At 43.2% G+C, this 16,224-nt stretch overlaps 2 protein-coding genes across 14 annotated transcripts; both read right to left on the reverse strand.

The window, feature by feature from the left end:
* Positions 1 to 896: 896 nt before the first annotated feature.
* LOC311104256 (ras-related protein Rab-35-like) lies at positions 897 to 6,823 on the reverse strand. Of its 13 annotated transcripts, none has more exons than XM_084146022.1 (8): positions 6,366 to 6,806; positions 4,800 to 5,558; positions 4,459 to 4,521; positions 3,953 to 4,003; positions 3,702 to 3,825; positions 3,266 to 3,390; positions 1,789 to 1,913; positions 897 to 1,403 (listed from the first exon to the last, which is right to left on the reverse strand). In XM_084146022.1, exons 3-8 carry the CDS (start codon positions 4,517 to 4,519, stop codon positions 1,254 to 1,256), a joined length of 636 nt encoding a protein of 211 aa, XP_084002148.1. In that variant the 5' UTR covers positions 4,520 to 4,521; positions 4,800 to 5,558; positions 6,366 to 6,806; the 3' UTR covers positions 897 to 1,253. The 13 variants fall into 13 exon arrangements, with proteins under 13 accessions (XP_084002148.1, XP_084002156.1, XP_084002158.1 ...); XM_084146030.1 differs by having other exon boundaries at positions 4,459 to 4,636; positions 4,800 to 5,572; positions 6,362 to 6,787; XM_084146032.1 differs by having other exon boundaries at positions 4,459 to 4,636; positions 6,366 to 6,785.
* A 58-nt stretch (positions 6,824 to 6,881) lies between these two features.
* Positions 6,882 to 14,101, reverse strand: LOC311103584 (THO complex subunit 6 homolog). The gene is made up of 13 exons (XM_084145177.1): positions 13,983 to 14,101; positions 12,667 to 12,758; positions 12,373 to 12,437; positions 12,059 to 12,162; positions 11,893 to 11,930; positions 11,693 to 11,741; positions 11,438 to 11,509; positions 11,126 to 11,228; positions 10,939 to 10,988; positions 8,804 to 8,866; positions 7,912 to 8,022; positions 7,648 to 7,776; positions 6,882 to 7,357 (listed from the first exon to the last, which is right to left on the reverse strand). Exons 1-13 carry the CDS (start codon positions 13,995 to 13,997, stop codon positions 7,277 to 7,279), a joined length of 972 nt encoding a protein of 323 aa, XP_084001303.1. The 5' UTR covers positions 13,998 to 14,101; the 3' UTR covers positions 6,882 to 7,276.
* Between the last annotated feature and the right edge of the window lie 2,123 nt (positions 14,102 to 16,224).

Here is a 16,224-nt window from a genome sequence, read left to right on the forward strand (position 1 = left end):
AACCGGTCCACGGGGGATACAAGTATATAGCCGACTGCATACATACCCTTTGGACAGTGAGATGAAACGACTCAAAATCGCCATCTGCCGGCCTGGTATAGTGAATGTTGAGGTCTTAAATACATTAAGTTTGAAGCATAGGTTTGGAGATTCCAAAGTAATAATACATTTATCTTTCTGGAGCTAAGTCTCTCCCATTGAATATTCATTATATTGGCCCTTCAAAAACTAATTCAAAGTGTTGTGATCTTGAACATAACCCAAATTTGTCTTCACATGGCTTCATGCCTCTTACTTCTTTTCTTTAAGTGGGCTGTTGGTAAGTGCCCTAATTATCAACATTGAAGCACTGGCAAAAACTGACTTTAAATGATGGATATACTGGATAATGTGTATTAAACACTTGGGAATCTCGTGTTAATTTACCACACAAAGAAAACATTTACATTACATTTAAGTCATTTAGCAGACGCTCTTATCCAGAGCGACTTACAGTTAGTGAATACATATATATATTTTTTTTATACTGGCCCCCCGTGGGAATCGAACCCACAACCCTGGCGTTGCAAACGCCATGCTCTATCAACTGAGCTACATCCCTGCCGGCCATTCCCTCCCCTACCCTGGACGACGCTGGGCCAATTGTGCGCCGCCCATGAGTCTCCCGGTCGCGGCCGGCTGCGACAGAGCCTGGATTCGAACCAGGATCTCTAGTGGCACAGTTAGCACTGCGATGCAGTGCCTTAGACCACTGCGCCACTCAGGAGACTAAGGTAAAAAAGAAAGGTAAACAAGTGTGTAACGGGGTTCAGCATTGAAATACTGATTATTTTTCTTCTTCAACACTTTCAATGTGTTAGCAATGGCATATTGCATATAAAGGCACACACAGATTTACTTTATTGCTCACTGTTTATTTAGACATGTTATCTTTTTCATTACAAATAAGACAGATACATCACTCTAGTCACTTTTGAAGTCATTAGTGTATTTCCTAAATTAGGGGTTTTAATGACAATTTGACACTTTCGGGATCCAGTTTCCCTTTTAATGATAAAATGACATTAATATACATTCATAAAAATAACTGCTAAGGTAAAAATTCAGCACGTCCTTAACATCTTGGAATCTTGTCTCAGTGCAATGTCAACATGTAATGTCCTGGCTCTTTTCCCATGAGTGCAGACAGACTTTGGATGCTCGACTCTCCATTGGTCTGTCCTGTTCTTAGAAATCTCCTCCCTTTCTCTCCCTCAGCAACACTTCTTCCCCCTCTTCCTCCTCTCTCTGTGTCTGTGAGAGTTGATGTCGACCGTTTCCTTCTCTCGTTCCCGCTCTCTCTCTGCACGACTCTGACTCTGCTTCTTTGTCCGAAGGACCATGTGAGTGAACGCCATAAACATCTGAGAGAAGGAAGGAGAGATGGGTAGAGGGAGAGAGAGAGGGGGAGCGGGAGAGGTAGAAGGTGAAGGAGAGAGACAGGGCAATGACTGTAAAATACATACACACCCTGATACATAGCAGTACACACGGAAGTGCTATTCCTTGGAAAGGGAGTGACCGCCATGACTAAGGTGAAATAAGATAACCGTTTTATAAAAGGACACACAACAGTAATAAGAAATGCTGTGACATATCAGGTCCCAAGCTCAGCTTTCCCAAAGACATCCGGGAGATTTGAGGCTTTAGTTTTATTTTGATGGAGCTGACTATTTTTATTTTATTATTATTACTAGGAGGAAGCGACTGAGGTGCTCCCAGGGTTTAGAACATGGCTGCTAGGCTCACCTCTTCCACGTTGATGTTTTCTTTGGCGCTCGTCTCAAACACCCGGACGCCCACCGACTCCCCGAAACACATTGCATCCTGGGAGTCCACCTGCTTCTTGGAGGGGTCGTCATTCTTGTTCCCCACTGAGGGATGGCAAGAGAGAGAAGTGGGGATTAATAAAATATGTTTTGGACAGCATAGTACACTACATGACCAAAAGTATGTGGACACCTGCTTGTCGAACATCTCATTCCAAAATCATGGGCATTAATATGGAGTTGGTCCCCCCTTTGCTGCTATAACAGCCTCCACTCTTCTGGGAAGGCTTTCCACTAGATGTTGGAACATTACTGCAGGGACTTGCATCCATTCAGCCACAAGAGCATTAGTGAGGTTGGGTACTGATGTTGGACGATTAGGCCTGGCTCGCAGTCGGCATTCCAATTCATCCCAAAGGTGTTCGATGGGGTTGAGGTCAGGGCTCTGTGCAGGCCAGTCAAGTTCTTCCACACCGATCTCGACAAACCATTTCTGCATGGACCTCGCTTTGTGCATGGTGGCATTGTCATGCTGAAACAGGAAAGGGCCTTCCCCAAACTGTTGCCACAAAGTTGGAAGCACAGAATCGTCTAGAATGTCATTGTATGCTGTAGCGTTAACATTTACCTTCACTGGTACTAAGGAGCCTAGGCCAAACCATGATAAACAGCCCCAGACCATTATTCAGTCGGACTGCCAGATGGTGAAGCGCGATTCATCACTCCAGAAAACCCATTTCCAGTGCTCCAGAGTCCAATGGCGGCGAGCTTTACACCACTTGGCATTGCGCATGGTGATCTTAGGCTTGTGTGAGGCTGCTCGGCCATGGAAACCCATTTCATGAAGCTCCCGATGAATAGTTATTGTGCTGACGTTGCTTCCAGAGGCAGTTTGGAACTCGGTAGGGAGTGTTGCAACCGAGGACAGATCATTATTATGCGCTTCAGAACTCGGCGGTCCCATTCTGTGAGCTTGTGCGGCCTACCACTTCACGGCTGAGCCGTTGTTGCTCCTAGACGTTTCCACTTCACAATAACAGCACTTACAGTTGACCGGGGAAGCTCTAGCAGGGCAGAAATTTGACTAAATGACTTGTTGGAAAGGTGGCATCCTATGACGGCGCCGCGTTGAAAGTCACCAAGCTCTTCAGTAAGGCCATTCTACTGCCAATGTTTGTCTATGGAGATTGCATGGCCGTGTGCTCAATTTTATACACCTGTCAGCAACGGGCGTGTGGCTGAAATAGCCGAATCCACTCATTTGAAAGGGTGTCCACATACTTTTGGATATATAGTGTATGTCTATCAGTTCACAATCAGGCATAACGCTAGCACATTGGACTGGAAGTCAAAGTCATTCCTCAGTGAATTTTCCTTATTCCTAATTTTCTATCCATTCATCCAATCTACTCTTTCTCTTCATCCATCAATCCATCACCTCAGCACACCAAACTCACCCAGGATCTTACAGACGCTGTCACAGTTCTGACTGATCTCATTGAGCCACCTCTTCACGTTCACAAACGACTCTGGGTTGGTGACGTCGTAAACAATAATCACACCGTGGGTATTTCTGTAATACCTGGTAGGAGAAACAGGGAGAGGGAGAAAGGGGAAAATAGCAAAGGATTGTAAAGAGCAGTGTATAAAAACAGGAAATCATGGCATTGTTTTTCGGGGGACAGTTATCGTTGGCTGGCACTCTGTCCAGGGCTGGTATCAATAGCACTTAACTGAGTTAATGACTATAAAACAAAGAAAGAAACTGAAATTGAGCCTAAATCTGACAGTGGGTTTCAGAACCAACTGTGGTCATAAACAGCATTTGTATTGACATATTGATGTATAGCTTCTATACATGTAGATAGATTATTGCTATAGATGATGGATTACGTTGAGGTGATGGTCCTGAAGCGCTCCTGGCCTGCAGTGTCCCAGATCTGCAGTTTGACTCGCTCCCCGTCGATGTCCACTGTACGGATCTTAAAGTCCACGCCGATCGTAGTGATGTAGCTGCCTGCAGGCCAAAGCAGAGAGGTTAGAAACACACTCTTGAAGAAAATATAGGAAACACAGTTCCTAACCACTCACACATTCACATCATTTAATAGTATATATTGACCAGATAGAGAACAGCAACTCACCAGAGAAGGAGTTATCTGCAAATCGTAGTAGTAGACTGCTTTTCCCTACATCTAGAACAGAGAGGTCAGACAGGGATGAGAGGTTACGTGATTAGGCCTTTCTTCATTCACTTCTGAGTATACAGTATCAGGCTACATTACTATCAGCCATATCACTACATCATGAGTAAATGTTTTAAAATCTATGATATTTTCTGAAGAGTTATCCTTCATTTCAAATAATTATCCTTCATCAGTCATCAGAGCTGTAAGCTTGGTGAGTAAGTGAGGCATGTCCATCATAATCACCCAATGATAAGCATATTGACTGATATTTGCTGTGTTACTAAGGAGCTTAAACAGTAATATTAACCTAGTCCGTTAAATCACACAATATGAGCTGCCTGCTAAACATCAGTGTCACAGCACAGCTACACTTGAATTACACTACTATTTCAACACAGACAGAGTAAGCACTAAGGGACCACAGGAACTTTGTATGAAGGAGGAAGTTAAGATGCACTGACTGGAGTCTCCAATGATGAGCAGTTTGAAGAGATGGTTGTAGTCCTTTCCCGGCCCCGCCATTTCTGCAGACAGTGCTCTGTTGGTTTCAGTAATTCTCTCCCAATAAATGCAGTTCCACAGGAACAGATTCCAGTCTTCCCAAATCCCAGGATGAAACAGTCTTTTCCCCCCCCAATGCTACCAGTTCAGAATGGAAGAAGATTTTGTACAGAAAACATCCTCAAAACACTTGCATTGCAATTTCATTTCCAGTTTATTTCCCAGATCAGTTCCAGTCCACTCCAGAATTCTTAATCAATATTACAAACGATTCCTGTTACCGCCAAAGTGCAATAATTACCAGTTAAATCAAGCGTATTTCCAGTTTAGTACATGGCATTCTGTTGTCGTGCTAAGGCCTCTGTTGGTTCTGGTTCCACCTCAGTTCCAGTTCCTCCCACTAACTCCAGTAAGGGATTCCCAGTTCATTGCAGCACCACATTCCGACTCATCACAGGTTCACCTAAGTTCTCTTTCCACCAGTCCAGTGCAGAAATGTGTTTTCCCCCCCTTAAAGTTGGGCTGTAGTGACAGACGGAGAAGGACTTCTGACACTTGAAACTCTACAAGGGCAAAGAGACTATCCTCATCACATTGCGGTCTGGCAGAGTCAGTCACTTCCTCCATGAGCACCTGAAAGTGCTCATAGTTGTTGGTCTATGTGTCCAAGGTACACAGATTGTTGTTGCTTGATTAGCTAATACTTAGATATTCCTGTGGGTAGCCTATGGATGTAAGGATTCACGTCACTGCTCTTCTCAGTTACCACTCTTGCTTTTCCCACGGTCTCGCTGTCAAGTTATCACACACCTCTTACAAGGAACAAAATAACAAGCAGAGGGGCCTTAAAGGTTGGACAAGCAGAGACCGAAAGCAAAAATCGGAGAGCGTTCTTCCTCTTTCAATCTACAGTCCATGCAACGTTTTCATCCATTGAACTGCTTCGGTCTCAATCCCTTGGTTTCACTTCCTCTCTGAGCTATGGGAGGAGAAATGGTGGGCACCTCACAGTATTTGGTTTGTTTCAGGCTTTCCTCAGTTCCCTTGTTTGGACCTTACCCTGAAAAATAAAGTCTGTATGGCACATTTATCAATGACAATATACAGGGACAGCACAAGGAGACATTAACCTGTAGTCTGTCATTGTCAAAAATTCCCTGACCATATGCCAACCCAGTCCCTGTATGCACCCTCCCCTCCCTGTTCACTAGAACAGCTGTGTCTCTAAATTTAATGTTTCCAACCGTTTGCCCTCTCTCCACACACTCATTAAATATAGGCCTATATGAACCACACCTATATGAAACATCAGCCTGCATATATATGGTTGAAGGTGAAATGGATTGGGAAGAGGTTAAAACAAATGTTGGGGGAAAGGTTATAGGGTTAAATAGTAGAGAGGGTATAGGTATCATACATTTTTTTTATTTGATATTGACTAAGTTAACAAAGTATTTTCAGGGCCAGCTCAAGAATCCCTCAAATCTGTCCGCGTCGCCGATTTAGGGCGAAAGAACTGAGGACTGTTTTTTGTTCCATAATAAAAACAGGAAAGAGTACATGAGGCGGGCGAGTTAGTTCTTGAAAGTGAATCCTGACACATTGGTACAAAGTTAAAATATTTGCTAGGGCTTCTTCTTCATCGTGATTATCAATGAAAACATTACTGAAAACCCTGGGAAAGCGTCCCTCCCTAGTCCCTACAATCGTCAGCTGTCTGTGAGAAAAACAAGCTGGCTAGGTCGCAACAATAACACACTTCCTAAATTAGCTACAATCGCAAACTACTCAAAAACAGTTGATGACACAAACCACAACGTTTGCTTTAGTTAAACCATAGAAATGTGGGTTGAACACACTTACCTACCATGTAACCAGAGGACATTATCACCCGCAATGATCTGCAGTGACTGCCTGAGCTGGGGCTAGATTCGTTTGTATCCGGGATCTTCGGGGATTGCTATATTAGCTAGCCGCTCGCCCACAGACGAAGTTAAAAGTTACTTTCTCATAAAAATTTGATAAACGCAAAACACAACTCAGCTAGATAACGGTATAGGAAGATTTCCTCGAGAGTAGTTAAGTTTCTATGCTTATTTCAAACGCGTCGTGCTACAAAACGATGACTTGGTCAGTCGGAAGGAGAATAAGAGGATCTGTTGACTGTTACAGACGTCTTGGTTCCGGAGGGATGACTCAGGAAAGTTTGGAGCCTGAGACTGGTCAACGGCCCGAAGTCTTCAGGCCACACCTGAGTGTTGTTGAGTCACTCACATCCAAATCATGTGCTTCTCCCTCCTCTCTGTTCACCAAATTTCCCATCATGCCCAATGTGCTTTATCTTGTCTCATCAATACATACAAAAAAACTAAATAAATAGGGCTGTGTATAATATACTTGTTTAATGGGATTATTATAGTAGTAGGCTGGGTTACTTACTATCTCTACAAATATGAAATAGAAACACTGGGGAGATAACCCAATATTCTAGAAATCTAAATTGATCAATCCAAGACTTTATGTAGACAAGACATTCAGCTATTTCAGACAACGTATTCCTTCAGAGCATAATGCAGGGGTTAATTTATCATCAAGACTGATGCACAGATATGGAAAAGCGATCAAAATATTTTATTATCATAAAAAAACATCAGGATGAATCCTGGAATGGGCGTCCTTTGGACAAGAGAGGCATGAGTTTTATGTACAGAATAGTGTAGAACAATTAATAAAGACATCCCACATTATGTGCTTAAATCAGGTTATATGTGTGTGTCCTCAGAAAGACAGCGAGAAGGTTCTGTAGGACAGGTTGGTGAATACGTCTATCTGGTGACTGCTTCCACCTACTGTCAGCACCTGGAACAGCAAAGAAAACAGAACACAACATGTACTGAAGCTTTGATATGATGTGGACAAAACAATTTACTACATTTGAGTCATTAGTATACTTTTTTCGTACTGGTATCCCTTGGTAATCGAACCTACAACCCTGGTGTTGCAAGGGACACGCTCTACCAACTGTGCCACACAGGATTTATGAACGAGAACAGGAAGACAACAAGGGCGATGAGTGAAGGAGGAAATTTAACCTGAGGGGTTGGATGAGTAATGTAGAGTGTTCAGATGGTCTGTCTAAAGACGCTCACCCTGTGTTCAGTGCTGTTGAGGTTAAGTGCCAGCGTGTTGAGGGAGTGGGGGGTGCAGGGGATCTGAGCCTTTACCTCTCCCCCCAGGAGACAGTGGGACACCCACTGGCCCTCACCCACCGACAAGATCTACAGGTGGGGGGGGAGAGGTCACAAATACACACACTGAGAGAAAGACAAACCCATAAACGCTCTTTCTTCCTTCCCACACACAGTCTGACCCACACACACCCACCCTGAAGATCACACACACTCTTATCTCACCATGTCCTGGTAAAAGTTGGCTTGTCGCTGGCATCCAGAGAGAGGGAAGATGGAGGTGGGTGACATGGAGCGGAGGTGCCATAGAGAGAGGGATGGGCCTCCTCCACAGAGCTGGTGGGGGAAAATAAGGGACAGGGGTTAGGGAGAATTATTTAATTACATTAAAGGAGATCAAATTGCAGGAGGAAATGATGAGTAATGATACAGTATCTGAATTGGGGAGAAAACATTTCTGGCATCTCGACTTTTCATCCTGAAGGAGTAAAAGATAACAGCTTGAGACGTTCAACAGGTGGAGTCGACCCTAATGTATCGCCACGGCAACCACACTGATAACAACATAAGTGCCACATTTCATACTGAGGTACTGAACAAGTCTGGACCAGTGTTGCCAACTCCTCAGTAAGGAAAGTAGCTATTGGCTGCCCTAAAAGTCGCTAATTTACGTCATCGCCTAATTTGCATAATTGGCCATGTGCATGTAATTGTGATGACACGGTAGGAGAGGAATAACGTTGTGGGAGAGACAAAAAGTGAGTAAAAAGCTGCGCGAGGACTGGGCCGCCTGTGAGTGCTTTGGGACGGGGGGGGGGGGCTCCCACCCCCACAGCAGCACCCGCTGCTCGTTGAGAAGAGGAGAAGAGTAAGAATGATACGTGCTTTCACGTCAGTCTCCAATAACACCAGAAAAAGTCACTAGATTTGTTGCTAGTAGCTTTTTTTATGTGTAGCTAGAGGGGTCTGAATACTCGCTAAATATAGCGACAAAGTCGCTAAATTGGCAACGCTGGTCTGGACAATGCCTAGAAAGAGAGCGAGCTCATCCGATGAGGAAGGGACTGTTAATAGAGAAGGAAAAAACAACTAATCGCAAGGGCTGCCCTTTCCTCACCATCCAATCAGAGTCGGTCGTCAGGCAGCTGATCCACTTGCCATATTGGGGGCGTGCGCAGTCCTAGAGAGAGGGCGTGAGACAGAGAAGTGAGAGAGTAGTTTGATGTGTATTTTGTTCTGCAATCTGCAGAAAAGGTGCCATAAAATAGGTATGTCAAATGTTCAACCTGCTGCTCGGCAGGCCCCATGAACGCTCTATTGTAGACTGCCTGTCTGGTTAAATTGTGTTTAGGAGCATTTTTTAATCTCTAAAAATGGTTAAACTAGTGAGAAATGTGATAATTGAAAAAGTCTGTTAGTTTGCTTAATTCACTTTCATCGTAAATGAAGATAATTATTTTGCCATCTCTAATTAATGTATATTATACCATTTCCATGATATGGACAGTATGTGTTACTACATTACACAAGCTAACGTTTTGACCACATCGAATTGGGGGGGGAATTACCTATCCTTTTCCCTCAGATTGGTGATGTTAGTTTCAAAGTTTATATTCAACACGATGACAAAAGATAAATTGCTTTAAACTGATCAATATCTTTGGTTTTGTACTGTAGATTTTATCATTGGGGTCGCAGGACTTAGAAGGCAGCCATCATTTTCTTTCTCAAATGGCATGGATAATTTGGGGGGGGGTCGCTCTATGAAAGACGCTAGCAGCACATCAATACACAGACGTGACAGTCAAACTATCACTTAAATAGCAACCAACCGTTGTCACTGTTGATAGCCTATGGAGGGTCGTGATTAGTTGAAAGTGTTTTTCCCCCCCTTCTCCATGATGGCAGCCTCCCAAAATCAATATCCACCATTCCAAAATATAGATAGAAGCCTTCTACAAATTATAATCTAACCAACAACGTATAAGTTATTCCAAGTTTCTATGTGGCCTTTGAATAGTGTTAGTTTAAACAGCGCTACACACCCAAATGTTATATTGATTTCAGCGTGATATCGATGGAAGTGATTAACAAAAAAGTATTGCGTTACCCTTACCACGTTGGCGACCCACTTGAATCAAAATACAACTTCAAAATGTAGCGGTCTTCTACAAATTCTCCTCTAACCAGTGATGTACACATTATTCCCAGATTCCGTGTGTTTTTTGAGCTGTGTTAGTTTTAACAGGACATGCAGCATTACTATTACATTTTAGTCATCAAGAGCAGACGCTCTTATGCAGTGACTTACAGTTTACAGTAGTGTGCATACATTTTCGTACTGGTCCCCCATGGGAATTGAGCCCACAACCCTGGCGTTGCAAGTACCATGCTCTACCAACAACCTCGCGAGACCTCATCTCCCTCCTTTTGCGCAATTGATTTCAATGTGATAATCGATAGGAGTGATTGACAAAACAGTGTAGTTTGTCTTTCTGTTTTGGTGACCCCTGTACCAAAATGCAACATTCCATTCCAAAATGTAGCCGACTGTGTTCTGCAGGTTTTCCTCTAACCAATGATGTAAACATATATCCAGTTTCCATGTGGTTTTTGAGCCATGGTAAGCGCATCCCCACGTAAAAAAAAACTCCTTTAAAAAACACAAGTAATATGATTACTATTGTTGCACATGTATCTGTAGATAGTACATTTTTTGTTTCGTTTTCAATAGATCAAACTGTTTCTGCATATTGGTTATTGATTTTGACAACTTAAAACTGTGTTTTGACATTGTGCTATTTATCAATATGTCTTGTCAACAGGAAGCAACAACAGCATAATTTTCAACTTAAGTTTTAGGAATATATCAATTGAACTTTCAACATTAATTTCCAATGGTACTGTACTTAAATCAGGTAACAACTGCTTAATGACTACAAAAATATGCTGTGATTTATTTATTTTGATGATAACAGAAATCACCAAAACAGGTTTGCCCTGCCTACATATAAACATGTTTTTGGTGAAACAAAATTACTTAAGATCTACTTTTGCATGTATGAAAGATGCTACATTATAACTTCTGTACATATGGAGGGAAGGGGCAGGCCCTGCCTACATATAAACATGTTTTTGGTGAAACAAAATTACTTAAGATCTACTTTTGCATGTATGAAAGATGCTACATTATAACTTCTGTACATATGGAGGGAAGGGGCAGGCACCCACCCACCCATCCCAATACCATACCTCATATTTGTAGACCTCAATGCAGTGCACGGATTGGCCGGTCCTGCAGTCTGGAGGCGGCGTTCAGAGAGTGAGATACATGACAACACTACAGTATAATGTAATACAGCCATGCATTGATTCCAGATGTGTCAGTCACTGACAGCGGAACCTGAGGCAGTGATAGGTTGATACGTCCGTCACTCACCCCATATCCTGACAGCGCCGTCCTCACCCCCAGAGAGGATCTCCCCCTCCCTCTCTCTCACACTCAGACAGTGGATGTAGTCTGTATGACCCTGCAGAACTGACTGGGGGAGGGAGGGAGAGAGAGCAATAAAGAGATCGAACATAAAGGTTAAGTGTGGGATAGCGAAAGAGGGAGGGATCAAGAGAGAGAATTGGAAGAAAGAGAGGAAGATAAATTAAAAGACGTAGCAACAAATAATATTTATATCAATGTTCAACATCACATGGCTGAATCTTGAGACAGAATCGCAGCAATTAATATTTGTCAAACCTTAAAGACGCCACTTTCCAGATCCATTATGTGGATGTTATTGTCCCCTCCTCCAATCACTAGACTGTTCTCCTGAGAGAGAGAGAGAGAGAGAGAGAGAGAGAGAGAGAGAGAGAGAGAGAGAGAGAGAGAGAGAGAGAGAGAGAGAGAGAGAGAGAGAGAGAGAGAGAGATAACTCATGACATGAATTTAATAGAGAACTTGTCTCAGTGGAGTGAGGTACTTAATGAATCTGACAAGTGTCTGTGTACTCACTGTGGGATTGACGGTCATGGCATTGATCTCTGGGATCTCCAGGCTGGATCTGAAAAGAGGAGCATTTATGAAACACACTTGTTGGCTACAAGCATCAGACAGCAAAGAAACATCTGGAGATAAAATAACCAACACACATGTACACAGTTACACTTTCTTGTGTTTTCTCAAAACAAACTTACGGCTGATTGGTGCCTTACTTGTAATTTGGCCTCCTTGTCCAAGCAGCCTTGGTATTCTGGGAGAGAGAGACACAAAGACTTGGTCTATGTCACATACCGCCATAGACTGTATAGAAATACATACTGTTCACACTAAACAGCCATTCTATTTTGGTAGGCTTGCTTTATCTTGTAACAGCGTTACCCGCTTGATAAGCTCCGCCCAGCTCCAGGCGCTGATCTCACCATTGCCGGCACTCAGGAGGTGAGAGTCCATGGAGAAGAGAGAGAAGACGGGCCCCTCGTGAGCTGAGAGAGAATAAACGAGGGAGGGGAAGACAGACAAAAGTTAAACAACAGAAGAGGGGTAAGAGGGGCATAATGGGAGAGACAGGTGTCCCACTTAATCTAGGGATGAAGGGTGAGATACAGCATGTCTTGAAAGCTATTTCACACTGGTGTTCTACCATAAAGTAGCAAGTAGAGAAGGTTTGAACACATCAAAGGCAAGAGACTGACCAGTAAATGTGAGGATGGGTTTCTGGCTCAGATCTGTAGCATCTGGGCTAAGTGCTGAGGAGAGACTGGGGGAAATGATAACATGAACAGAATAGCATTTTACTGTAAAGAACCAACGTAAATAAGATACATGAGACTTGTGCACTGCAGATAAAAATTTGCTTTATCCATTCAAACATTTAAATGACCAATTTTTATTGCAAGGACAAGCTGATTACGTCATCTCTGTTCACATCATTGTATTTGACACTAGTCAAAGTGCAAGCAGCCAGTAAACTTCATGTCTGGTCTCACCTGAATACAGCTATCTCGCCGTAGTTGTTGCCGGCGGCTAGGAAGCGACCACAGGGAGAGAAACTCTGGGAGAACACGGACATGTGGAGGTGCTGGACGAAGAACACAGTGACACATAGCTAATGTATTTAAGATATCACATTTTATAAAAGCAATAGCAGCATTTTAAAACATATTGAATGGGCATGATACTACTAGCTAGTATCATGCCCGGGGCTGTAGTGGAACAGGTTGAGAGCTTCAAGTTCCTTGGTGTCCACATCACCAACAAACTATCATGGTCCAAACACACCAAGACAGTCATGAAGAGGGCACGACAAAGCCTATTCCCCCTCAGGAGACTGAAAAGATTTGGCATGGGTCCTCAGATCCTCAAAAAATTATACAGCTGCACCATCGAGAGCATCCTGACTGGTTGCATCACCGCCTGGTATGGCAACTGCTTGGCCTCCGACCGCAAGGCACTACAGAGGGTAGTGCGTACGGCCCAGTACATCACTGGGGCCAAGCTTCCTGCCATCCAGGACCTCTATACCAGGCGGTGTCAGAGGAAGGCCCTCAAAATTGTCAAAGACTCCAGCCACCCTAGTCATAGACTGTTCTCCCTGCTACCGCACGGCAAGCGGTACCGGAGTGCCAAGTCTAGGTCCAAAAGACTTCTCAACAGCTTCTACCCCCAAGCCATAAGACTCCTGAACAGCTAATCATGGCTACCCGGACTATTTGCACTGCCCCCCCACCCCATCCTTTTTACGCTGCTGCTACTCTGTTAATTATTTATGCATAGTCACTTTAACTCTACCCACATGTACATATTACTTCAACTATCTCAACTAGCCGGTGCCCCCGCACATTGACTCTGCACCGGTACCCCCCTGTATATATAGCCTCCCTACTGTTATTTTATTTTACTTCTGCTCTTTTTTTCTCAACACTTTTTTTGGTTGTTGTTTTATTTTTACTTTTTTTGTTTAAAATAAATGCACTGTTGGTTAAGGGCTGTAAGTAAGCATTTCACTGTAATGTCTGCACCTGTTGTATTCGGCGCATGTGACCAATAAAATTTGATTTGATTTGAGATGTTTAACGTTACAATAACATTAGCTAACAAATGTAGCTAGCCAGATGACTAATAACATATGTCTGTAAGCGTTCATGTAACTAGTGCAAACGAACTAACTAGCTACGATCACATTGCTAGCAATCGTGTTAACTTCGCTATCTGAGGAGGCGACTTGATTACCGTTAATTGCATTACTATTCCTGATATGCTCAGAAGAGAACAGTGTAAATGCATAGCTGGTAGAAATTGTTACCTCGACAGGACCCATTGTGCAGACGAATATACAGTTTTAAGCGTTAGAAAATATAAATATTGTTGAGCTCAACTACTGTTTGCGAATTTCGTGTTTCCCATTTAAACCAAACAGTCGCCAAAATATGACGTCAGAGCACATTTTACAAGCATTCTGGGACATGACGTCACTGAAGCGATAGATGCCACAGATAGAACAATGAGACAGATATTTCACCGGATGTATAAATGTGAAGCATCCCGTTGGCGTTTCCACTCCACTACCAAATATGGTGATGAGAGGAAGCCCAGTGGCCGGCAGTGGGAGAAGATGGAGCGAGATTGATTTTGGTCGACATTCTGCTAATTTTCTTATCGATTAAACATTTAATCTCCATACAGTTTTCTGTTTCCAAAAACTAGAATCTGTAACAAACCAAGTGGACTGCGTTTTGTAGACTTTACCCGTAGCCAAAGTTTCTAAAAATAGCTTTGTTTAGAAGGAGTGCTGGGCGAATTGAGTTATTCCACACGCGCACTTCACATAGTAGGCGTTCCCAAACGGAAATATGCAAATAAATGCTAAAACACGCCAATAGACTCTCATTAGCTCGTGCTTGGCTCTGCCCACGATGATTGCTCCCACTGGAAACGACAGGCTCAGGTCTATCTTGGGTTAGTTATAAAAAATATTTGTAGAGGCTGTGGTTGCACCAGAAATACTGTAAGAAAGAAGTTGCATTTACTCTTTTACCATCAGTAGCTAGGTTTCCATCCAATTGGCGACAGATTTTAATGTGAATGTTCTAAAATCCGCATAAAAACAATATGCGCATTTTCCCAGAAGAGATGTTTCCATCAAATTGACTTGTTGCATGTAAAAAAAAAACTGTGCGTGAACACAGTGCACATACAAATAATTTATCCGTTTAAATTCCCATGTACCGAATAAACAATACAAGTGAAATGGATTTCCATCGCATTTTCAACTCTACTGATGGTTTTCTCATATTGCATATAGCAAGTGTGCCCACTCTGGTATTGGCACGTGGGCTCTAGCCAACAGCTCGCAGATAAGAGTGCGAGCCTACATGATGAGATTACGGACAAAAGAGCTAGATTGTTTGTATTTGTCAAACGGCAGCAAAGCATCGATGATCATATCACCAGAATAAGACCCTCAATATTTATTGGAAAGGAGCATCATTTGAGTTTTTCACCTTGCACTTTCACCACCCTGTGAAATTCATCATTTATTTAATATGTAGCCTAATAAACTGCATCCTTTCCCAAGTGTGCAACTGCAGCCCGCAATTCGGGGTGTTCCTGCATGTGGGCATTCCTGCATCTGCAGGAACGCCCCACCCCCTCGAGCATCCCATTGGTTCCTGCATGAACGCCCCCGCCTCCTACCTGCTGTGTACCGGACTAGCTGGCTAAAGTAGTAGTGTCTTTCGCATCCGCCTGCCGAACAGCTTCTCTAGCTGTCGTTAACAGAACTGCTGCGGGAAAACAGTGCCCGACGGGCGCGAACTACCGTTGTCGCCCCCGCCCCTTCTGTGGAGTTTATCAGCGGCTGACATCCGACGTTATTGTGCATTAACGCCACCTACTGTACTGGAGCGCCCCCGCCTGTCCTAGTTTCAAAATTGACCAATATAAGTATAAAGAGGGGTTCCTGCAAATGCAGGAATGGCCACAATTGCACCCTTCGAGATGCTTCCCCGACTAGTCGTAGCGGGAGGACAACACGTTATCTCGTGACTCCAAGTTTACTGAAACGGTTATGTCAATATTTGTGCATAAGAGTCTCTCGCATAATTCATTTTACTGACACAAAAAGATCCCACCTTGTCTAGTGTATTTTGTTTTGTCAACATTTGGAAAGTTTACCGACAAATGTTCTGTTACGATCAGGCCTGTCATTATATTTTTTTATCCAACATGTACTTTACTCGCCATTGTTGGGTTCTATTTTCTAATAATTGGATTGAAGTGATGAATAGCTTAGAAGGAATGCATTAATGAGGAGCATAGGTTTGAACTATACTGATATAAATTGTTTCACATAACAGGCTGTAATTCATGTGTGGAACGTTAGGGGAAGGACAGATAAGACTTGTATTTCTTACAGATACGAACACTGCCTCTTTGTTGTCTGTGAACCGTTGTCTGTGAACCGTCCTTGGATGTAGGAACGTACAGTCTTTTGGGTGCTGACTACAGGTTATTATGATAGCAACTTATGCCTGGGAACGGTGGAG

The sequence above is a fragment of the Coregonus lavaretus genome (genome assembly GCF_964263955.1).
Source record: "Coregonus lavaretus genome assembly, chromosome: 28".
Taxonomy (NCBI): Eukaryota; Metazoa; Chordata; class Actinopteri; order Salmoniformes; family Salmonidae; genus Coregonus; species Coregonus lavaretus.